Below are 25,576 nucleotides of genomic sequence, written 5' to 3' on the forward strand. Positions count from 1 at the left end.
CGAGGCGTTCGTCTTGCGAGGTACCACTGTATAAATAATAAATAAATAAATAAATAAATAAAGTTAGCGTTGCCTGCATTTGCTAGTAGAAATATACATCTGAAGAAATACAGGTGGCAGAGCACTATTTTGCTATTGCTATTTTAAACCATTGGGAACTAGAAACCCATGTCAATCATCCTGTCACAGACCAGTTGATCCTGATCTGCGTACATCTCTGTAATGAGTGTGGGGTTGCTCGTGCGTAAGTTACCGCCACTCCTGGCTCTGTTGCCTTGTTAAACCTTTCTGTCTGGACAGCCCTTCACTTCGTGGCTGCCTCAGTCGCTAGCAGAATCCGTCAGTGGGCGTTTCTTAAACCTTTTCCAACATAAAAGTTGTTTGACGCCAAGTCTCCTCCTACTCTCCCTGCGCGGAGGTCTTCTGCGCAGGGAGGGCGTGGGTAGCGGAGGACCCGTGCTCTCCCCGCTGGTGTCCGGTGAAGAGTCCTGGAGCCCTCTCGCCGATTCCCCCATCTGCCCCCCTTTATCCCTGGTGTTGCGCTGATTTGCTTCCCCATCTGCTGAGCTGCTTCTCTCCCTTCTGGGCCCTTCTCCAGCATCATTTGAGAGCCTTCCCTCTGCCTCTGGCTCCGATGTCAGTTCCCTGACAATCTCACTACCCCTTCCTTTCCCCTTTGGTCTTGTAAGAAAGGCAGGAAATGACTGATAAATGGTGGTGATAAATATGAGCCAAACCACAAGCTATGCCTCAAGCACAAACACAGCCTCTTCATATGGTCATTGGTCAGATCTTTAATATTAGCAAGTTTTCTTTGCTCATTACCACTAGTGGTAACATGGCACATTGTGCCGGCGGTGGGCACCTCAGTGTGCACGGCAGCCAACAATGTAAGAAAAGGCACAGCAGTTGTGGAAGAAATGTGAAGGAAGCTTAATAATCTTTAGTATCACCCTATCTAAAAGCATTTTGCGCTTGTGCTAGCAGTACACATGAAAAGGATCTAGGGGTCTTAGTAGAGCACAAGCTTAACATGAGTCAACAGTGTGATGCAGCAGCAAAAGAAGCTGATGCTATTCTAGGCTGCATCAACAGAAGTATAGTGTCCAGATCAAGGGAATAGTACACTATTCTGCCTTGGTCAGACCACACCTGGAATACTGTGTCCAGTTCTGGGCACCACAATTTAAGAAGGATATTGACAAGCCGGAATGTGTGCAGAGGAGGGCGACCAAGATGATCAGGGGTCTGGATACCAAGCCATATGAGGAATGGTTGAAGGATCTGGGTATGTTTAGCCTGGAAAAGAGGAAACCAAGAGAAGATGATAGCCACCTTCAAATATCTGAAGGACTGTCACATGGAAGATGGAGCAGGTTTGTTTTCTCCTGCTCTGGAGGGTGGGATTCGAACCAATGGTTTCAAGTTCCAAGAAAGGAGATTCTGACATCAGGAAGAACTTTCTGACAGTAAGAGCTGCGTGACCGTGGAACAGACTCCCTCCGGAGGTTGTGAACTCTCCTTCCTTGGAGGCCTTTAAGCAGAGATTGATGGTCATTTGTCATGGATGCTTTTGTTGGGATTTATGAATTGCAGGGGTTGGACTAGATGACCCGTGGGGTCCCTTCCATCTCTACAATTCTATGATTCTAACATGAACTTTATACCTACATTGGCAGAATCTATTTTATGTACCATGGGTTGGGTTCGCTCAAAGATGTTGATGTGGAAAACATGTACAAAAGCTTCTCTTTCTGTTGAGTAGCGTGAACATGGTAAAAAAAATAGCTTTTATCACTGACACTCTGCTGCTTAGATGTCTTCTTAATTTTTTAAAATTCTTTTTTTCCCCATTCTACAATACAATGTAATTTTTTAAAAATTAAATAAGAGCCGGATAGATTTTGTTAGCTGCTTTTTATTGCATGAGCTATATAATTTCCCTTAAATGCAAAACTTCTTCCATTGTTTTATTTCTTCTTTCAGGTCAATTCTGAGTTCTACACTGGCTGGTTAGATCATTGGGGCCACCATCATTCCGTTATATCATCATCACTTGTAGCTAAGACTCTTAGTGAAATTCTGGCACATGGAGCAAATGTTAACATGTAAGTTCATCAACATCTATTTAAATGAGAGCTTAGGTTTTTAGTACAGCATCTTTGACTGCCCATTTGCCTCTCTTTTCAGGTATATGTTTATAGGAGGAACTAATTTTGGTTATTGGAATGGTAAGAAGTGTGTGTTGTGTGTGCGCGAGTACTTATTTTTTTATAATAACAATAGCTGGTTTTTATTTTATTAAGCTGTTTTGGGTTATCTCAAGTACTGGATTGTTTTTTAATCTTTGAAATAAAGGAAAAAGGATTTGAGGAAGGCAAAATGGGACCTACTTTTCCTCCTTCCTTGAAACAGAGGGAGCAAGGAAACACGATATGCTAAAGTGGTAGAAGGAGGTCTTACTATATAGTGGGTCATCATAGCCTCACAGCCTACTTTCAGTAATACAGTATGGGTCAGATAAAACAGAGGAGTAGCCAGACAAGTTAGACGGCTGTATTTATTGCCAGCTTAATTTATGATAGTGGCTTGGGAGAAAGAGGTCCTTCAGATTTACATTCAGCCTCTGAATACAGTGGTGCCTCGCAAGACGAAATTAATCTGTTCTGCGAGTCTCTTCGTCTTGCGGTTTTTTCGTCTTGCGAAGCACGGCTATTAGCGGCTTAGCGGCTATTAACGGCTTAGCGGCTATTAACGGCTTAGCGGCTTTAAGAAAAAGGAAACAAACTCGCAAGAACTTGCAAGACTTTTCGTCTTTCGAAGCAAGCCCATAGGGAAATTCGTCTTGCGAAGCAGCTCAAAAAACGCAAAACCCTTTGGTCTAGCGAGTTTTTCATCTTGCGAGGCATTCGTCTTGCGGGGCACCACTGTACTTGGGTCATAGTTTAGCCTTTCCATACTGGAAAAGCCAGCAGCGTCCACTGTTGGAAGACAAGACAGCAGTGCATATGCGCCACCTTGGAAATGTAGGAATGCAGCTGATGTCCCTAAATCTGCACATCTGTTTTATTAGGCAATACAGATGTTTGGGCTTGAGAAAAACAAGCCTGCTTTGGGATAGTTTTGAGAAGAGCAAATGTATTGTTGGGAGCCGCCCAGAGTGGCTGGGCAACCCAATCAGACAGGCAGAATATAGATGATAATAATAACATTATTATTATACTTCCTCCTGTGTTCATTTTCCTCCCTGCAGGAGCCAACATGCCTTATGCAGCACAGCCTACTAGCTATGATTACGACGCCCCGCTGAGTGAAGCCGGAGATCTCACAGAGAAGTACTTTGCTATTAGGGAAGTCATTGCCATGGTGAGTTTCTCCCAAAGCATCACCAAAGTATCTATTCCTGCATTAGCCTTGGCTTCCATTGTGTCACAAGGACTGAAAATGATGGCTGCTGCTTGATGTTTTTGAGCTCTGTGGCGTCCAGATTCAGTGGAGCAGGAATTCCCAGATTTGATTACGCATCTGAGAGTTAAGCAAAGTAGAGCCCTTGGAACATAGTCTAATTTTACCAATTAATTTTTATTGGTTTTCCAAATTTCCCGCAAATCCATAACAAATTGAGCAAATTTAATGCAACTTTTTCAAAAAACAACTCCCCACCCCTTCTTAGATGTGCGCATAATTAACCTTTATTGCTGCTTATATTTCATAGTTATCTTTACTTCACATTCCTTTTTTTTCTTTTGTCCTTATTCATCAGCTGTCTGTTTGTTAATTCCTGCTCGTACCTTAGTTAACATTTCCAATATTATCGAGTGAGGATCACTCCTCCATTTTTTAATCCACAGTAGTTCATTAATTATTATTTCTGAAATAAAACTTTCCTTTCCCTCCATCTGTGCATATAAACACCTAATAATTCCCCCTCTGTAATTGTTTTCCGTTTGATTCTTAGCTGCCCAGATCTTCATTAGCGTACAGTCCATGTATCTCTTCACAATGCTTTTCATCTGTTGTCGGTTTTATAGTTTTGGGGTTGGGTTTTCAAGGACAACCATCTTGCCTGGCATTCATTCCCACAGGTGGGGTCTTAACAACCAACCCATAAGATCAGGGAGATGTATAGATGGAACATAGTCTAATGGCCAACATCCCCCTTCTGTTTGGGATTTTGTGTGGACTGGGTTGAGTACCAAAACTCAATATACCCCACAGTTCATAACTTTACCTACTCCTTTGTGGCTTAGTGTGCAAGAGAACCGTACTGAGAAGCCGTATGTTATCTAATCCACGTAGTTTTTAATGCCACGTAGAGCAAGTGTCACTGCCTGAGGCTCATACAGACAATAAACACAGTCTACTGGGGGAGAGTTCTTTTGCAGTGTTCCCATTTATTTCAGTGGAGTTTGTGGCGTTTGCCCATTGTTTTGAAAACGTACAGGGGGAGAAAAAGGGTTAATAGGTAGACCAATAGAAAAGCCAGAGGTGGAGTCTACCTGTTTATAAAAAGGCTTAGCCTGAGGTTTTGAGTGGGTAGTTGGTTGGAGTTTGGTCGGTTGGTCGGTTGGGAAAAGGCAGTTGGGAAAGCAGTTGGCAGACAGTTGGAAATAAAGAGACAGCTATTGCAGTTGGTTCTTGTGTGAGGGGAGGTAGAAGAGTTAGAGACAGAATAAAACAAGACTAAGAGGGTAAAGAGTAACAACGTTTTGAATGCAGTTAAAGTTTATTTGTGTTTGCAATAAACTGCACTCTTATTTGTTAACTTAAGAACCTGACTGAGACTAAGTGATTTGCTGGGGTGGACCTGGTTGGTGGCAGCGGATTAGTGGTGTACGGGTCAATAGTCCGTGAGACGACCGGGGGCTCCGTACGAACGCCACAGAGTTGTGCAGGACAGAAGCCAGTTGTGCTTCTGAAAAACTGCATGTGGGCGACCACCGCTTCTCAGTTGAGGGAACGCTGCTTCCCAGCAATTTGACTTTCCCCACGACGCTGAGCAGGGCAGATCGGCCGCAGCGAACAAAAGCAGATCCTTCTGAGTCCTAAAGAAAACTAGAAACCAAGCGAAGCAGAGGAAAACCGCAAAGCAAACAGGCAAAAAGGTCCAGCGAGGAGGCGAAAGAGGGAAGCCCCTCAGCTGTGCCGCAGTTTAAATCTTCCGCAGCCACGCCCCCTGCCGGTACTGATTGGCCATTGGGGGGCATGACGCAGCTGGGGCTCAGCGCGAGGGGGGCATCGCCCCTCCGTCCCCTAGCCCCAGAACACTGTGAGGACCCGGGTGCCTGGCCGCAACACCCCCCCCCCGGGGAAGGTGAGCAGACTTCCCAAAGGATTGCGCCCCAACCATTTAACTGTGCCAGAAGCAGAAACTGGTGAGAAATTCAAATCGCCAACACCACAAACCAAACAAGCCCCGGGAGCATTTGTGCAGTGGCTTCAAAGCAGTGTCTCTTCAATGACATGATGCAATGTGCCCGTGGAAGGAGGCAGTTGGTTCTTTAAATCACAAAGCTTGCTTTTTTAAATCTTAATTGCTTGTTCCTGTTTTAGTACAAGACAGTACCACAGGGCCCTATTCCGCCCTCGACCCCCAAGTTTGCCTATGGAGAAGTTCCGCTGAAAAAGGTAGGTGGATATTGTATATTGTATAGTAGATTAATATGCCTAGGGCGGGCGCTTCCGCCTTGCGTTTATTAAGGACAATTTTTGCAAAAGGCTTAAATACCCATTTATAATATAATAATAATAAATTAGTATTTGTATGTCATCCATCTGACTGGGTGGCTTCCAACAAATTAAAACACCAAACACAGAAAAACATCAAACATTAAAAACTTCCACAGCAATTTTGTAAATGTGATGGGGGGTTGGGGAAGCACACCTCTAAGTTGGGGGTTTGATTTTGAGCTCGGAAATGGGTATTTGTAGCTTTGTGACTGAAGCTGAGGAAATTCATTTAAGCTGTTTCTTATGGTGACATTTGCAACGTATTAGTTGAGGAATACTGCCGAATGTTCCATTAGGTGGAACAATTTCTGGGAAATCTGGTTCTTGGAAGGAAGCACGTCATCAAGATTGTGGAACCATAAGAAAGTACACCTATGCTATGAGGGTGGCTATAAAGTTGATCGTAAAATTTGGGGTGCTTTTATGATAAGCAGACTTTCTCACCATATGCATAGTTGCTATATTAATGTGGGATGGAACTGGCTGGTGATAGGCAGTTGCATTGAATCTGCGTGAGAACAAAATGAGGACAGCAGCAATAAGCAAATGGCTTACCTCTCTCGCCCTGACCTAGCCACTGTGATCCACGCGACAGTCACCTCCAGACTGGATTATTGTAACTCGCTCTACGTGGGGCTGCCCTTGAGACTGACCCAGAAACTCCAGCGGGTGCAGAATGCCGCAGCGAGACTCCTTACGGGGTCTTCGCTGCGGGATCACATTCATCCGGTGCTATACCAGCTGCACTGGCTCCCGGTGGAGTACAGGATCAGGTTTAAGGTGCTGGTTTTGACCTTTAAAGCCCTATACAGCCTAGGACCCTCGTACCTACAGGACCGCCTCTCCTGGTATGCCCCACAGAGGAACCTACGGTCTGCAAATAAAAACATCCTGAAGGTCCCAGGCCACAGAGAGATTAGGCTGGCCTCAACTAGAGCCAGGGCTCCAATCTGGTGGAACGCTCTGTCACAAGAGACCAGGGCCCTGCAGGACTTGACATCTTTCTGCAGGGCCTGCAAGACAGAGTTGTTCCACCAGGCTTTTGGTCAGGGCACAGCCTGACTCCCTCCTCTGGCAACCTGCACAGAATTTTGCTTAACGGTTGCCATTAATTTGATTTTAATTAATTTTTATAATGAAATGTTTTTAGAATGTTGGATTATTTGATTGTTTGATTATTTGATTGCTGTTAGCCGCCCTGAGCCCGGCTTCGGCTGGGGAGGGCGGGTTATAAATAAAAATTATTATTATTATTATTATTATTATTATTATTATTATTATTTCACCTCTCCCACGCAGTATTAATAGATGGCAGTGTTAATAGTTCTATTTTTGACAATTTTTTTTTTTAATAAAAACCAACCCCACAATGTTATGTATTGCCTCTCTGAGCCCAGCTTTGGCTGGTGAAGGCAGGATATAAATACAATTTTATTATTATTATAGGTTGGGACCGTAAGGGATCTTCTGAAGGACCTTTCACCATCGGGACCAATTAAAAGCACCTACCCTTTGACATTTGTTCAAGTGAAGCAGGTAAAAGTTGGTCGTGAAAGAGTTTTGAGTTAGCATTTTGCACATTGTGTGTAATTCTCACCCCCCCCCAACAGTTACCTAACAGTTAGGTAAGCACTAATACAAACTTTGAAAGCGAGTATGACTCACCTAGGGACACGGGTGGTGCTGTGGGTAAAAGCCTCAGCGCCCAGGACTTGCCGATCGAAAGGTCGGCGGTTCGAATCCCCGCGGCGGGGTGCGCTCCTGTTGTTCGGTCCCAGTGCCTGCCAACCTAGCAGTTCAAAAGCACTCCCACGTGCAAGTAGATAAATAGGGACCGCTTACTAGCGGGAAGGTAAACGGCGTTTCCGTGTGCGGCTCTGGCTCGCCAGATGCAGCTTGTCACGCTGGCCACGTGACCCGGAAGTGTCTCCGGACAGCGCTGGCCCCCGGCCTCTTGAGTACGATGGGCGCACAACCCTAGAGTCTGTCAAGACTGGCCCGTACGGGCAGGGGTACCTTTACCTTTTTATGACTCACCTAATCTTAACCAAAATAATTGAACCTTCAGTAGCTAATGTATCTATTTTGATTTTTAAGCTTGAATTCTTGAAGCCCTTGCATGAAATACATGGAGATGTTTAAGTTAGAGGTATTTGTAATCTGATTCTGACCTTTCAGAAGTAACACTTTCTTCTCACGGCTTTCTCCCCACTTTCTTCTTCAAGTACGTTGGGTATGTATTATACAGAACTAAGCTACCAAGAAACTGTACTGAAGAACCGCTGTATTCAACACTTAATGGAATTCATGATCGCGCTTATGTCGTTGTGGACGGGGTAAGTGAAGAACTTCCAACTTTCTTGTTTACCTCAGCGATGCTAGATAACTGTGGCTCAGGGTTTCCCAAACTTAGGTCGCCATCTGTTTTTGGACTACAGTTCCCATCATCCTTGATCACTGGTCCTGCTAGCTAGGGATGATGGGAATTGTAGTCCAAAAACAGCTGGAGACCCAAGTTTGGGAAACTGCTGTAGTTGTTTCTTCAGCTTGAGTTTTGTTTTGTTTTGTTTGTATGATCGAGAGTTTGTTTCCCACTATGAGTGTCCCACACCAGTCCATCTTGATAAGCAGAATATGCCAAAAGAACAAGCCTATGTCTCTGTCAGGAGTTCGGCCTATGCTCGAGTAGGACCCTGGCAGAGACACATGCCCGACTGGCATGTTCTCTCCCTCCTGGTCGATCGTTCGGGAGCTTCAAAAGTTTTCTTCTGCCTGAACATCACAGCGACTGATGCCAACCGACATGGGCACACTTAGGGATCCGCAGAGTCTTCGCAGCTTGCGTGACAGACCTCAGCAACTCAGCATTTTGGCTAATCTACTTTATTTACATACAAACACACACGGAGCACTGCAACACGGCTCCCTCTCTCTCTCTCTAGCATCAGACAGCAAAGAGAAAAGAACAAAGGACAACAGTCCCACTTCATGGAACACAGTAACACAAACATCCCGTCTCCGTCACTTCCCACTCTGTGGAGTCAAAACACATAGCGTCATGTGACAGACAACAATCCCATGAATGCAACCATGGAGCGGGAATTCTAACAGTCTCCCTCTGTGAGTTGAAGCTGCCGAGGTGGCAGAATGTTGCCAGCGCAGCTGTGCTGTGCTTCTGAGGGGCTGTGAGCACCTTGAGAAGCACAGCATGAGAAATACACACCCCAGCTCTCCTCTCAAGCTTGGAGCTAGAGAGACAGTGTGGGTGGAAGTGAGTTTCCCCCCGCAGTAGAGGTTGTGCTTTGGAGGTGGTTAGTGGGCTTTCAAAGCACGATGCCACTTCAGAGGTACTTCAGAAATGCAGTATTGCAGCATGAACGATCCCCCTGCCCTTCTCTCTAGGTCCAGACTTCTGCTTAAAAGTGCATCACAAGGTCCAGGCTGATAGTAGATTAAGACTGATAGACATTTATTGGGGACTGAAACCGGGAAAGGGGGGGTGGAGTTTGGGAATCCAAAGGGTACATAATTATAATTTGTTTTGTTTTTATTTTGTTTTGTTATTTGTATGAAAGTTGGGAAATTTGTGGAAGGGAACTTGGATCGACTTTAGAAAAAATGTTTTAAGAATGAGTATTGATGTATAAGTATTGATGTTTAAGTTTGGATAAGGTAATATTGGTTTTTTAAAATGAACTAAATTAAATGAAAATAAGGTTAGCAAAAATAAATTGAGGAAATGGATGAAAGAGAAAAAGTAAAATAATAACATGTTAAATTAAATTATTAAGTTAAAGTTGAGAAATAAGTAATAAGGATTTGCTGAGCTAATAATTTGAATTGGAATACAAGAAGGGAAGGTGTGAGGAGGTCTGAGAAATAAGTTAAAAGAAATAAGCAATTGAAACTTTATGTGTTTTTAATTGTTTTTAAGTTTTACATTTTTGTATGTTGGTTATATTTTTTCTTTTTTGTGTGGTTGTTTATTTTTGTTGTTGTTTCATTATAGAAAATGCTAATAAATATATAATAAAAATAATAAAAAGTGCATCACAAGGTCAGGACCAAAACACCATCCCTTGAGAACGAGTTAGGTTCTTTTGAGCACAATGCCCGCCAACATTTGAAGGCACCTGCGTCTCATGGTCGGCTGGGGCGCTTACCTGGCCCCTTGTCACTAGCATCGCTGCAGTGTGTCTGGAAGGTGAGGGACAAGATTGGTGTGTTTCAAACGCCCTGTTGGCATTTTCACCACACAGACCTCAATGCCCCCTTGCACCTTTTCCTCTTGGTAAGGCGCAGCAATGCTCGTGATAAGAGGTCAGGTACATTGTACATGCACACAGCAGAGCTCTGCCTCTCTCATGTGTACATGAGTATATCTCTTATGAGTACAGTGGTGCCTCGCAAGACGAAAAGAATCCGTTCTGTGATTCTCTTCGTCTAGCGGTTTTTTCGTCTTGCGAAGCAAGCCCATTGACGGATTAGCGGATTAGCGCATTAGCGCTATTAGCGGCTTTTAGCGGCTTGTCAGCTGATCGGATCAGCTGATAAGCGGCTTAGCGGCTTAGAAAAAGGGGGGGAGGGGGGAAAAAACAGCAGGAACTCGCAAGACATTGTCGTCTTGCGAAGCAAGCCCATAGGAGATTCGTTTTGCGAAGCACCTCCAAAACGGAAAACTCTTTCGTCTAGCGAGTTTTCCGTCTTGCGAGGCATTCGTCTTGCGGGGCACCACTGTATATCTCATCAGCTGGTGGCTTAAATTGCAATTTGTGAACCATCTCCATTGAAAAGTATTGCACGCCAAGTGATGTTAACCTGAGAGTTTTGTCTCCAGCGTTGGAGATGTGAAGTCTGATTCATGCGTACAAATAATTAATCTGATGATGCAGCCACTGAGCGATGTATGAACTCCTTGTCAAATATATTCAAATACCTTTTAGGTTTCAGATGGTTAAACACTAGTGATGGCAATGTGCTTCAGCCCATTTTGTTCCACATTACCATGTGCACAGTAAAATTAAGAGGCATAAAGACTCACTCTGTATCTGTCTGCTTTGACTTGCCTACCACAATTCATAATAAAAACCCATGTGGAATAAGGTTGCCAGAAGAGCCAAAAACATACCAGAATTTTGAGCTAGCATAAACTTAGACTTTGAAAACTTGCATTGTTGAACAGTTCCCAGGCTCTTTGCATAACCATACAAATCCGTACTATGAGTTGACTGCAAACTATTGACCTCAGAGCAGCAAAAATGTTTTTACTCCATCTCTCCAAAGACTCGAGGTAGCGTATAAGAAATAAAGCCTAAAGTCACACAACCCAAATACCAGTCAATAGCATTGAGCTGAAAATATTTTATCCACACAGTATCACTTCTGTTGTAATCAGATACCCTCATGAACAGATAAATTTTGCACCTGCTCCTCAAAGCTCGGAGGGGTGCATTTAAAGAATATTTTATCAGAGGTTGTTTCTTCACTGCCATGGGGTAAAGCCGTGCTCTTCAGTGGCAATGTTCTAACGTCACAACTTTCCTGCTTTGCTTCTCCTCCTGAAATGTGGGTGGTTGGGGGGCACACAATCACTGGCTTATAATTGCGTCTGAAACCAGAATCCATGTTTTGGTTGACTCCAGAAAAACCACAATGGTTAGCCAAGGTTTGTTCTTTGCTTACCAGTTGTGATTTGTTTGCGTGAAACAAAGCACAATTCCTGCATTTGACGTAGCAGAAGGACAGGGATCACGCTTTGCTTCCTCTGGGGAAGAACAGAACAGAACAGAACAGAACAGCATGAAGCTGTACATTCAGTACAAACCATGGTTTATTGTCACCTGCGAATTGAGCTGATGACAAAGTTGTAGCCTTGCACATCAAAGGCTCACAAAGCAGATAATCTGTGGTTTGACGTCATGGCTAGAAGTGAGTTTTCAAGCTCGTTGAGCCTAGCCATCATTAACGTTGGCATCAGTGCCAATTTAGTGTGGCAACATGGTTGGCTCTGAAAATGGAAATGGAGTTCAGATGGAGGGGAAAGGAAGGCACGTGTAAGCCTGGGAAGTGCTCCTCCTCCTCATATTCTAAGAATGGTTGAAAAAGTTATGTCTGCACTGGGCCTTGGAAGACCATGTACAGTAGTGGAGTGGGAGAAGATATTGGGGGAATTTAAGCACATAATTACATGATATACACTAGGGATAGTATCTAAAAGGGCTGGGTGAAGCAACTCTCTAGCTTGTGATTCATTTTGACGTGATTCCATCTAAGGGGTTCACTCTCATGCTACATTTCACCTGCGTGTTTAACTTTTTTTGCAGACGGGGAAAAAACACCATCAAGAAAACAATGAATTGTTTCAACACTTACTTGACTACATTACAAATCTTACAAGCTTTAAATCAGCCATTTAGACTTCCTGACCACAGAGGGTGGGGAAATTTTAAACTTCACGGGAACTGGTTGTTCTGTCATCAGGGAGGAAAAAACCCTGAAATGTCTTGATTCACTTTGAATGAGGATTACGAAGTTCAGCTGATTCAAATTATGAGTTAACACAGTTGGGGGAAAATGAATTCTTACTAAATCCCCTTGCAAAAATACAGAAAAAAAATCTAAAAATAGGGACTTTGTAAAATGCATTAAAGTTGTTTGTGTTCCGTACCCTGTTTCAGGTTTAGATTTTAAGTATTGATATTATTTGTGCAGATTCCTCAGGGAGTTCTTGAAAGAAGCCGTATCGTAGCGCTAAATATAACTGGGAGTGCTGGAGCGCATTTGGATTTGCTGGTGGAAAACATGGGCCGAGTAAATTTTGGAAGATACAACAATGACTTCAAGGTACATCTCCGTCTTCCTTAATTATACAGCAAAATGTAACATAGCCCATGAATCGCTTTTCGAGGGTAGAATAGGTGACTTTGTGCTAATGCAAGCAAAACCTTTACATGCAATGTATTTATAATTAATTAATTAATTCAATTTATATACTATACCCACAGGTCTCAGGGGTATTGAAAGGAAAGATCCTTTTGAAAGGGCCCTCCCTTTAGAAAGTGCGAGTGCTGCTTGGGTAGTTTGGGCTTGCTGGCATGGTTCAAAAGGCTTCCTGTAGAAATATACATTTATCTATATATTGAGATCAGCCACAAGACACAGTATGGACCTTTGCCCTTCTTCTCCACTCTAATGATTGTAAAATGGGAGGTTGTGCTCTTCCCACTGTTGTTACTGACTCGCTGCAGAATAATTTTCTACCTCTGGGCTCCTTAATACCACTCTTTAGGGAACATTATGAACCCATGTTGATTTGAAGACCGCCTAAGAGCGAGCTGCCTCAAGGAGTCCTCTTAGCGTCAGCTCACACGTGCTTATTTTCCGCACGCGATCTCTCGCATATGTGACGTTGTCTGCTTTGCCACGAGCAAGTAGCGTGCTGGTGCATACGGCTGAATGGTCCTCATTTTGTTCATCCCTGCTTTGAGCCAAGGTCTGATTGGTAAATCATGGCTTATTTGGAAGAAAGGAACCACAAATGCTGGTTGGCTTGCCACATTAAGCCCAGGGTTCATAGTGTGTTGCTCCCAGCTCAACAATGGGAGCACAGCAGAAGTGCTGCTCATTCATATTGAGGAACAGTTTATGGCTTATTGAGACACGTGAGACCTGCAAATGTGTGTGAACGCTTCCTTTGTTTGTTTTGTTGTTTATTACTTACACCTATAGTCCACCCTTCACCCAACGGTTCCAGGGCAGGTTAGAAAAATATCACAATAAAAAACCCAGGTTACATCATAATCAAAACATGAAACCACAAAACCTCTGTGTGGATTGACTGTACATGTATGTAGCCTGCAGCGGCCATTAGCCCAATCTGTAATTGTGGCAGCATTTCCCCCCAAAAAGCAATGACAAACCTAGACAGCATATTAAAAAGCAGAGACATCGCCTTGCCAACAAAGGCCTATATAGTTAAAGCTATGGTTTTCCCAGTAGTGATGTATGGAAATGAGAGCTGGACCATAAAGAAGGCTGATCGCTGAAGAATTGATGCTTTTGAATTATGCTGCTGGAGGAGACTCTTGAGAGTCTCATGGACTGCAAGAAGATCAAACCTATCCATTCTGAAGGAAATCAGCCCTGAGTGCTCACTGGAAGGACAGATCCTGAAGCTGAGGCACCAATATTTTGGCCACCTCATGAGAAGAGAAGACTCCCTGGAAAAGCCCCTGATGTTGGGAAAGATGGAGGGCACAAGGAGAAGGGGACGACAGAGGACGAGATGGTGGGACAGTGTTCTCGAAGCTACCAGCATGAGTTTGACCAAGCTGTGGGAGGCAGTGGAAGACAGGAGTGCCTGGCGTGCTCTGGTCCATGGGGTCACGAAGAGTCGGACACAACTAAACGACTAAACAACAACAACATCACCAGTTTAATTCTATAGAGCAGGGTTTCCCAAACTTGGGTCTCCAGCTGCTTTTGGACCAAAATTCCCATCCTCCCCAACCACTGGTGCTGCTAGCTAGGAATGATGGGAGTTGCAGTCCAAAAACAGCTGGAGACCCAAGTTTGGGAAACCCTGGTGTAAAGCAGGGATGGGAACCTGTGGCCCTCCAGGTGATGTTGCAGTCGAACATCCCCAGCCAGCATTACCAATGGTCATTTGAAGCCACCACAGATTCCACTTCCCTTGTGGAAGGTAAAAAGGTAGAGGATCCCTGAACTGTCAAGTCCAGCCAAAGGCGACTATGGGGTTGCGGTGCTCATCTCGCTTTCAGGCCAAGGGAGCCAGGGTTTGTCCACAGACAGCTTTCCGGGTCATGTGGCCAGTGTGACTAAACTGCTTCTGGTGCAACGGGACACCGTGACAGAAACCAGAGCACACAGAAACACTGTTTACCTTCCCGCCACAGCGGTACCTCTTTAACTACTTGCACTGGTGTGCTTTCGAACTGCTAGGTTGGCAGGAGCTGAGACAGAGCAACAGGAGCTCACCCCATCATGGGGTTTCGAACCGCCAACCTTCTGACCGGCAAGTGCAAGAGGCTCGGTGGTTTAGACCACAGCGTCACCTGCGTCCCTTGTGTAAAGCCTGTCTCGCACTGTGGTTTCTCTTTAAGAACCCATATGCCAGAGGGGTCTAATGCAGAAAATCAAAATATCTGAACTGGTCTTTAGTTCAATGAAGGGAAGTGGGGCAGTCAAATGCAAAGGAGGACAGGTTTCCTGTGGCTGATACATTCCCTCTTCTACGTCCCATCAAAGGTGAATTCTTTTGCATCTGGAAGTTACCTTTGGTGCTTCATTTGAGAAAGCCCCCTATGATGTTACAATGTGTTGCAGTGGAAAAAACTTTTCAATCTATTATAGTTTTTTAAAGAGGTTTAAATAGAAGTTCTTTAGTGTCTAAAACTTGCATACAGGATGTGGAAACTTGTGTATGTGAAGAATTATGTATCATCATGTTTAAAGGTGAGATCAAATCCTAGATAAATTTTATCTTGCAAAACATCTCTAAAAATGGAGCTTCAGAAAGGAAGTTCTCAGGTGCTGAGCTGAGAGCTTTAGAACTTGGTTCTTCTCTTTTTAGATCTTTGAGCAGGTCACTTTTGAATGTTCATCTTGACACCTGTATTTGCTATTCAAATAAAGCAGCTTCCGAGTTTGTGATACTGACTTCTGGTTTAATTTGCTCTTAAAAGTGAAATGAGGTTGCCACAAATTTGAGAAAGGTTGATGAAATATAGCCCTAGTGTTTTGTTGAATGGCAAAAAAGAGGAAGATCTGCTTATGTGACAAACATGTATTAGCATGTCATTTGGGTCCAGCAAGAGAGTGTTTGGTCTGACACAGCTTTGGATAGACAGTATTACTTCTTAGATTCTACATCTATTTCCTGGAGCAAACCCAGGAATTCATTGCTGGGACTAGCTTTTCAGTAAACATGTATAGAATTTCACTGGTTGTGTAGTGCTTTTAGCTGATGACAGCATTCAGACCTGTAAAGTTCTGAAGAATAGCAATAATTAGCTGCAAAATAACTTTGTAAGCACACTGCAAAATTGAAGTAACTTGTAGTTTGCTCTAAAGGTTCCCTAGGATGGTTGTTTCTGCTTTTTAGTGTATAATTTGAGTTCCCAGTTTAGAAACCGCTCATGAAGTACAAAAAAAAAACCAGAAATAGCACAACGTAAGGCCGATTAAAACAAGACAACCTTTTATTGAATGAAGTAATTTCTCCTTTTTAAATGTTATTTTATAGCCAACACTAACAACAGCGAGAATCTTTTTAAAGGCTCATTTCTGCTTTCCTCTCTCTGATTGTATTTATGACCAATCTGTTTGCAGGGCTTGGTTTCGAATTTAACTCTGGGCAATGAGACACTTGCTGACTGGGAGATATACCCCCTGGACATAGACACAGCCGTGAGCCAGGGTCTTAAGAACGAGAGGTCTGGTGGAAACGGATCGAGCAATGAAGAACCTTCTTTTTATACTGGCAGTTTTTCTATTCCTAGTGGAATCCCTGACTTACCTCAGGATACATATATTGCATTTCCTGGGTGGACGAAGGTACTTTCCCCTCCCTTTCTTTCATGAAAAGTTCAGTAAATATGGTTGCTGACTCCAAGGCCCTGTTACTTAACGAAAAGTTCTTAAAAGATACAGTGAGAGAGGGGCTTTGAGTCAGAGTTTGTTGACAGAGTTGATCAGGGCCAGACCTTCCATTGGGCAAACTGGAGTGACTGCTTCAGGTGTGGCAAAGGGGCATCCCTCCCGGCTCTCCAATTGCCTTTTCTGGCTTTCTCTGGCCCTTCTGCCTATCTGCCTTGAAGTGAGACTCCCCACCTCCTCCCCCCTTGCCAAGGGGGTCCGCAAAGCCAGACATTCAGAGTGGCATAGTTGCAGAAGTGCCTGTGCCACGGTTGCACTTGGCCGCAGCAGCTAATGATGCCTAAAATTGGGCAAAGGGGATTGTTTAAAGTTACAATCATACCTTGGTTTGAGAACGGCTTAGTTGACGAACAAATCAGCTCCCAAGCGCTGAAAACCTGGAAGTAAGTGTTCCGGTTTTCAAATGCTTTTCAGAAGCTGAACGTCCGACGCGGCTTCTGCTTGAGTGCAGGAAGCTCCTGCAGCCAATCGGAACCCACGCCTTGGTTTTCGAACGACTCAGGAGTTGAACTGACTCCCGGAACAAATTAAGTTTGAGAACCAAGGTACCACTGTATTGTACAGTGGTACCTTGGGTTAAGAACGTAATTCATTCCGGAGGTCTGTTCTTAACCTGAAACTGTTCTTAACCTGAGGTACCACTTTAACTAATGGGGCCCCCCGCTGTCGCCGCGTGATTTCTGTTCCCATCCTGAAGCAAAGTTCTTAACCTGAGGTACTATTTCTGGGTTAGCGGAGTCTGTAACCTGAAGCGTCTGTAACCCAAGGTACTACTGTAATTCCACACTCCCTGCACCCTAATTTTAGGCATTGCCATTATTAAAAGCAGTACCACCTTCACCCGCCACTCCCTGCAGCTAGATATAAAAGCAACACAAAATGAAACATCTAAGGCAAGAGGCCTTTTCCTCCAGTTGTTGGGAAAGCTTGTTTTTTTAACAACAACAACAACAACAACAACTTTATTCATAGGCTGGACCTCTGGCTGGGTTGCTCCAGCCACTCAGGGCAGCTTCCAACAAATTAAAGCACCATAAGACATCAAACATCAAAAACTTCCCTATACAGGGCTGCTTTCGGATGTCTTCTAAAACTCAGAGAGTTGTTTATTTCCTTGACATCTGATGGAAGGAAGTTTCCACTTAGAAGATCCTTTGCTTGGTTCCCTGTAATCTCTTTCCCACAATTGATCCCTGTCAGTGTAATTATTTGAAACCAACAATTTACAAAAGGTTCACAGGGCTTAACTTATTAATTCCTACAAACGAGAACAAATTCTTATTAGAGATGTCCTCCTCCTAAATGTACCTCCCAGGGCCCCTTAGATTTGTGGGAGAGGTCCTGGGCTGCTTTTCCGTACAGAGGTGAGGGATGTGAAATTTTGGGTCCGCCATGTAAAATGCTGTACCAATGCTATAAAGTGCAGTCCTGACACTGCCGATCCGGTAAAAAACTTGAGCTTTAAAGAATTTTTCTTCTATAGGTAGACTGGCTTTTAAATGACTGTGTTGTTTTTCTTTTACAGACAAACTGGCTATTCTTATGACTTGTGTAGCTGTGGTTTTTATTTTTGCATTTTCTGTAGCGTTGTGTGCCGAATTCATAGCACAGAATGCAGCATACTTTAGCCTTGAATACAGAAATAAAAAACTGGCGCTGCTAAATATTTTCCTCAGAAAACCTCTTCCTGCAGAAGAGAGAGTGGTTCATTTTAAGCCTTGGCAAAGCAAACCACAGCCAGAGATGCTTTTGATAAGGATGTTTCTGAGGCTGAAACCCATTCACACCTTGTGGAAAGTAACTGATAATTATCTCAGCCCAGTGCTACACACCTAACAACTCGGTTCTTAAAATGTACAAATTAAATGTTTGGGCAGAGTGGTTTTGGAAAATAAAAGTGAGTGCATTTTGCAGAGGTAGATGTGTAGCATAAGTTCATCAGTGGGATACATTTTTAGATCATGCCAAGCATGACTCCATATTTCCTCCCCACTTCGCATTTTACCTAATTTTTGGCCTGAGGCGGTTATGCTGCAGGCTTGAATACTGATGCCTAAAGATGGAATGGACAAAGCTATTCTGCAAGCATTCATTATAGCAGAGCCCTTTTAATGCCACACTTGTGTCAGTGCAGTGCAAAATGAATTTTTAAAGAGAGCACTGAATTCTCAGTTAAGGATGTCAGGTTTGCCAAATTTCCGGAGTCAGTTTCTTCTAATGGTTTATTTCTTTGCAGGGACAAATCTGGATCAATGGCTTTAACTTAGGACGCTATTGGCCAACCCGTGGACCTCAACTTACACTGTTTGTTCCAAGCAACATCCTTGTTTCATCCTTTCTAAACAACATTACAGTTCTAGAGTTGGAGAAGTCTCCATGTGGCGCTCAGAAGTGTTTTGTAGAGTTTGTAGACAAACCCATTCTCAATGCAACTCTTCACTATGAAAGCAGTACCGAGAAATTGTTCACTAAAGATTTATGGCCGAACCATAGATGATTGTATTAGAATGCCTCTTTACTTAGTTTATTCTGCAGATCCTTCATTTCCAATGCTATTGGTTGTGGGGGGTGGAAATCCAGTGTTTTTAAAATCAGTGGAAAGTGTCAAATTTAATTCATTATTTTGAAAGTGAAAATAATGCCTTTTTTATCTGCAACAAAAAAAATCATTCCTATGCATGCCAAAGGGTTTCAACAAACGAACAGGCAATCAGTTTGTTTAATAAATTGTTGAACATGTTTCAGAATCAGATCTTTTTCCTTATGAATTTTGGGGTGCTGCAATTTTACCTATTGCCTATTTTACCTATTGCCTTTGCAGTCAGACCACTAATGCTTAGATTCATAACTTGTGAAAGGCTGAACGGCTTTTACTACATGAAAGTGAACAAAACATTTAAAGGGCTCATTTGACCACCATTTTGTTTAGGGTTACAATTAACATTTTTACCAATTTTTCCACATTTGAAAGAATATGCATAAGAAACACTTGGCATTTCATAGGAGTTGGGCTATGGGTAGTGAGCCTTCAACATTTGGGCAGAAGCTGGTTTTAATCACCCTTTTTTTTTTTTACTCCTGCCACAAAGTTTGGGCCCCACTTCCAAAACTGAAAATATTACAAAGAGTTATAAAATGGGGAATGCCAACATGGTACTACTACTACTACTACTACTACTACTAATAATAATAATAATAATAATAATAATAATAATAATAATTTATATTTATATTTATACCCTGCCCATCTGGCTGGGTTTCCCCAGCCACTCTGGGCGGCTTCCAATAAAACACTAAAATACAATAACCTATTAAACATTAAAAGCTTCCCTAAACAGGGCTGCCTTCAGATGTCTTCTAAAAGTTTGGTAGTTATTTTTCTCTTTGACATCTGATGAGAGGGCATCTGTTGGGAGGGCATTCCACAGGGTGGGTGCCACTACCGAGAAGGCCTCTGCCTGGTTCCCTGTAACTTGGCTTCTCGCAGTGAAGGAACCTCCAGAAGGCCCTCGGCGCTGGACCTCAGTGTCCAGGCAGAACGTAGAAACTATTGCACTTGGAATAGCTTTCATTGGCACGCCAGACTCCAAGCTCTTTTTTAAAAAAAAAAATAAGTCTGTAGCCCTCCTAGAACAAAACTCATGAAGCAAAATGTGATGGTCCCCCTTCTGTGAAATGAGCCTGCCTCACTGCTACTGAGTAAAGTCAGAGCTGTGATAATGAGTTGTTTGGATACCAGGTTATAGGAATCTCTGGAGTCCTAAAGAGCTGCTGTTTCCTCCTCTGCTTTGATGTGCTTTTCCTGCTTATGTCTTTATTTTCTCGTTCTTAGCATCTCTGCCATTTCCCCTCCTGTTTTCCTGAGCAACTAGGATGCATCATTCCTGTGGTGGATTTGTCTGAGATCAGTCCCTAGAAGTTGTTTTCTGCAAATATCACCACCGAATAAATGTGGGTGGATGTTAAAGGATTCCCCTCGCCCCAAAATGTGAAAGTGAAAACTTTTCGTGTCACTTGCTATGCAGGAGCTAAAGAGCAGGCAGTCCTTAGGGATTCACTGTATAGTTAACTTACACTACAGGGTATCCATGCCTATGCAAAAGTAGCTCAATATTTAATGGGTTTAGGGTTTAACAATAAAGCAATGAACAGGGTGGTGATACAATGACTACGGCAATCGATGCAATATAATATCACCAAGGCATCTGTAAACAAACAATAAAGGTCCATAAAAATGGCGAAAGTAGTTTCTTTCCCAAATCAGTTTTATCTGAAACAATAGCAATCGCCGTAAATAAAGAGTTCACTTGTAATATGTCAGTGGTTCAGTGCTCATTTCTTCTCTTTCCAAAATAGATTTTATCTTGAACAATTGCAAACACAGTAATAAAGAATCCATCTACTGTGTTTGCTCTTGTTTAAGAGAAAACTGATTGGGGAAAGAAACTACTTTCGCCATTTTTATGTATGTTTATTGTTTGTTTACGGATAGTTGCCTTGGTGATATTATCTTGTGTTGATTTGGTTTAGGGTTGGCATTGGGTGAAAACAGAGTTCTTGCGCCTTTAACAGCTGTATGGCAGGCAGAAATTCATCATATGAGCCAACCCATCATTTGTGATCATCATCTGAGGTCCTTCTTTGTGTTCCTCATCCTCAAGACGTCTGGAGGGCAGCAACACGAGGACGGGCCTTTTCTGTGGTGGCTCCCTGGTTGTGGAATGCCCTCCCCAGGAAGGCTCGCTTGGCACCTTTGTTACATATCTCTAGGTGCTGGCAAAAGCATTTCTCTTCTCCCAGGCCTTTGGCTAATTAAATCTACAGCCTTTTGAACTGTGAGCGGGTTGTTATTTTTGTTTGTTACAATGGTACACATTTTTGTGTTTTTACATGTAAATGGCCCTGCGATCCTCAGGTGTATAACTTTAATAAATACATAAAGCCAGGCTACACATTTTCCAATATGGAAGTAGAATTATGGGGAAAACTTTGCCATGACTGCACTGCCTTGTGTTGTATTATGTCGTGCCTCCCACAGTGTCCATGTTGAGTGGGAGCCATTTTTTGACTGGCGCCCACAGCCGACTGATCCAAAAAGATTGATGGCCCCTCATCTGGTTTCAGAGTACAATGCTGTGCCAATCCGAAGTTTTGAACTTTGTTTTGAAAGTATAGTAGTCATTAGTGTTTAAGTGAGTAGTATATGTGGCTGCTCATCCAGTAAGCATATTGGATACAGTCGTGTGTAAATTGGGATTTATTTTAGGTGGTTCCAGACTGCCTTATTGCCTGACTCTGAAAGAATACCCTTATTAGACACCTGTTTCCCTGTTTCCAGAATAAGTCGCTCCATATGTTATCTATCTATCTGTCAAGTGCTGCAACTGAGGTATTAGTTACTGTTCCACACAACAGTGCTCCTCTGTGGCCTTTCAAGTTAAAATTTCCAAAAAAAAGGACACATGAAACCAACTCCAGTATAGGGTCCAGTTCTTGGATCTTGTTCTGCAGCTGATTGTGTGCCTCATTTACCATTTAGACAATACATTTTTTCTTTTCTTTTTAGACTTTTAGACTTGGCATAGCATAATCTGCTGAAGTCATAATGTGACCCATGGCCCTTAGCAAACAAGCATTGCATGGCCAACATATTGTTGTTTGTGTTACTACCCAGGTGGACTCATAGGGAAACTTGAGTGGTTGTTATGATAACTGCAAATTCCTGGAAGATGCTTTTTCCAATTCATACCAGGATTTCCGAGAGAGGGGGACATTCCCTTTCTTGCCAGCTTATACATTTGCTTAGCTCCGTGCTGGATGGTAAAGATGGCTCCATTTTTGCAGTGCCTTAGCAGTGCTAAAGGGCTCTGGTATGGAAATAACCTCTGTTTCTGTCCTGATAATATCAAAGTGCCTAATCATCATTGCTGCAGGAATTTGTATTGTCCATAATTTGTATTGTCCCCCCTTTTTTTTTAATTTCTGTAACAGCGGGTTGGCTTTTCCGGCTTTTATAAGGCGAGTCTTTGCATAATAATAGTAGATCAACACTGCGACAATAAAATATTTTCATAAGAGTTTCTAGTCTTCTCGTTTGAATTTATCCAAAACGGCAACATAAAATGTGGTGGCTTTTGACAGAATGATTTCCAACCACCCCATAGTAATAATGTTGTGTGTGTGTGTGTGTGTGTGTGTGTGTGTCTTAGAACCAGGCTGCATAAAGTGAGGACACAGGGAATGACCCACTGCACGTTTAAGAAGCCTAAAGTGATTTCTGTTATTCCCTACGATGCAGAGTTTATTTTCCAATAACAGAGATGGACATACCAAGTCCCAGAAAAGTGGTCGTTTAAATCAGTTAAGAATACATATGCACCTTCCCCAACAGCTAGGGTAATGTTATCAACAATAGAGAACTGCTATAATTGACAAAGGAAGCAACTACAGAAGTCTTTTTTTCCTCCCTCTTCCCTGGATATACAATGGAAGGAAAACTGAGCACCATTTCTGCCTTTGATTCTCACTGTGTGTCCAGAATCCTGAGGGGCAGAATCACTTTTAATGAACCGAGCAACTGGCTAGAATATTGCTTGTGTGGTCTTTCCAAGCTAAACTAGAGACATAACAGTGTGAACCTAACCCTTTCTACTCAGAAGAAAATCCTATTTAATTCAGTGTGGTTTACTCCTAGATAAGTAGGATTGCAAGCCCTAATCAGGTTCCTCGGTTATTGTAGCAGCTGTAGACAAGCTTGTGAGGCTGCCAACTCATGCGTACACCCCCACCCCTGTATTTGAATACTGCACAGGGAAAAGTTCCATTTTCAGTGAAGCTGGGTGGGTTCACAATAACCCTAGAATAACCTTATTTGTCTGAAGGCAAATTTGCTACACAGAGCTAGAAATCCATTCTCTTTGTCAGCATTAGAGTAGACCTCAGCGGTGGAGCGGTACATGCCATAAATACTCCCATGTGGTACCTTTTTTAAAAAAATAATCTGGGTACAAAGAGTTTCATGTACAACCATTCTGTGTTGCACCATTAGCTTCTTTGTGGAACTGCAGAAAAGAAATCAGTGGGATAGAGGGACATTAGTAACTTCACCAGTGCTATTTTTCTAGAAAAAGAGGTGCCAGAACTCACGTGAACGCCTCCCTTGTTCTCTAATGCCAGTGGTGCCCACCTGAGAGGTGCCAGAACTGAGTTCCAGCGTGTTCCAACTGGGGAAAGAAAAGCCCAGGTAGATTTCATTTTACGCCGGTTTTACACACGTGATCACAGCTTTATGTGGATCGCAGGAAAATTTAAAAATAAAAAGGGGCAGGGAAGCAGGGAAAACCCACGAGAAGGACTCTCTGAGATCTTGTGAGAAACCCTTGTGTGATGTTCCCAGAGCCTGGCAAGCAAAGCAAGGGCCTTTGTGGAGTGAATTTAGTGGGGAAAGTTATCAAACCTCTGGCACTTTTCTCAAAAAAAGAAGAAGAAAAAGAATGGAAGAAGTGTAAATGGTAGGGATAATTTTTTTCAAAATCAGGATGGAAAGCCATGGCAAATACGAATGGAATCAGAAGATACAGAAGTAGTGCAAATTACCGTAGTGAATGCATAACAAGAAAAGAATTATGGTATAGTGTATCGGTGTATGATCATGATCGAGAGACTGTTCTATGGACAAAGATGGAAAGATTTATTGTTCAGTATGGAGGAATGTCAAAGCTATTGGAGGCAAAGTTGATTGGAGAAGAAACTGCTGCCATTTGTTAACAGCAGCAGCAGCAACAACAACAACAACAACAAACTCCACTCATAGTTATTATGTACTGTCGATGTTAAACAGCATGGGAGATAAAATAAAACACTGAGGCACCCCATACTGAAGGCTCTTGAGGGCCGAATAACACTCCTCAGGCACAGTTCCTCTGAAGACGATCATCCAAGTTGGACTGGAACTATGGCTAAGCTGTACTGTCAGCGCCCAACTTAGACAGCTACTCCAGAAGAATACAATGGTCAATGGTATTGGAAGCCATTGGGGAACAAGGAAAATTAATAGGGACACACATCTCCTGTCTCTCTCAAGAAGGCCACCATATAGGCAGTTTCCATGTCAAAGGCAAGCCTAAAGCGTGAAATGGATCTAGAAAATCAGTTTCACCCAAGAAAGACTTATGACCATGCACTCAAGAACTTTGCCCAAGAACTAGTCATTAAAAACCTTGTTTCTACTAGGTTCATGAGACATGTACAAGGAATCCTATTCCTGACACCACCATGGAAATAATTCGTTGGTAAGGTACAAAATGTTGCTTCCTCCCAAATTAGCTATATGTTAATTCAATAACAGGAAGGTTTCTCTGAAAGCTGCTTGTAGTGGTTTAGTGTTGCCAATATATGTTTATCATTGTTAATGATATGAGCATACAGCAAATCCTACAGCAAAACTGGCCCTATGTGTTATTTTAAATAAACAAGCTCTGAATAGTGTTCATTGACTTTCCTCAGTACACAGACATTACAATGAAGTTTTACTGAAAACCAGTACACGTTAATTCATGGCAACTGAAAGTACATATTTTTAATTTAGCTTTCTAGCCCATCTGTATCCAAATTTCAAATAATGAAAATCAGGCATAGGCAAACTCCGGCTCTCCAGATGTTTGGGACTACAATTTCCACCATCCCTAGCTAACAGGCCCAGTGGTCAGGAATTATGGGAATTGTAGTCCCAAACATCCGGAGGGCCGGAGTTTGCCAATGCCTGATGAAAATAAACTCCAGATTGTATAACATACAAAATGCTTAGATTATAAACCCAACATTCCAGCAAGATTGAAAGACTGTCCCAAAAGGGGATGCCCCACTGGAGAAGTCATTCCTCCTCCCTTCCACTAGTCTAGACAAACCAGACAACCTCCCCTCCTTCCTAAACTGTAACCTGAATTACTCAGCCAGCCCGCTTTTACAGTAAATGTTTGATGACTGTTGCTTCTCTGACTCAAAACACGTCTTTCACTAGCAAGGCGTTGCCTGCTCTCGAAGAAACCCAATAAATGCCACTGGTTGTTAGTATAATTATGCTGATGTATTTCTCAAATAATGTTAGTGTGCCTAGCTCTGTCTATCTTACATAGGTAACACCACAAGTGATGTCGGTTGAGATACTGTC

The 25,576-nt window shown here is 42.8% G+C and overlaps 1 protein-coding gene across 2 annotated transcripts in view; it reads left to right on the forward strand.

The window, feature by feature from the left end:
* The window catches only part of GLB1 (galactosidase beta 1), a 44,582-nt gene extending 25,438 nt beyond the window's left edge, over positions 1–19,144 (forward strand). For both annotated transcript variants that reach the window (XM_082193028.1, XM_082193029.1), the window contains exons 8-16: positions 1,987–2,108; positions 2,191–2,231; positions 3,254–3,366; positions 5,554–5,628; positions 7,177–7,266; positions 7,956–8,066; positions 12,442–12,573; positions 16,081–16,305; positions 18,644–19,144. In XM_082193028.1, coding sequence (XP_082049154.1) covers positions 1,987–2,108; positions 2,191–2,231; positions 3,254–3,366; positions 5,554–5,628; positions 7,177–7,266; positions 7,956–8,066; positions 12,442–12,573; positions 16,081–16,305; positions 18,644–18,904 — 1,170 coding nt within the window. In that variant the 3' untranslated portion in view covers positions 18,905–19,144. The remainder of the gene's footprint in view (positions 1–1,986; positions 2,109–2,190; positions 2,232–3,253; positions 3,367–5,553; positions 5,629–7,176; positions 7,267–7,955; positions 8,067–12,441; positions 12,574–16,080; positions 16,306–18,643) is intronic.
* Positions 19,145–25,576: the final 6,432 nt, after the last annotated feature.

The sequence above is a fragment of the Podarcis vaucheri genome (genome assembly GCF_965113315.1).
Source record: "Podarcis vaucheri genome assembly, chromosome: 12".
Classification (NCBI taxonomy): Eukaryota; Metazoa; Chordata; class Lepidosauria; order Squamata; family Lacertidae; genus Podarcis; species Podarcis vaucheri.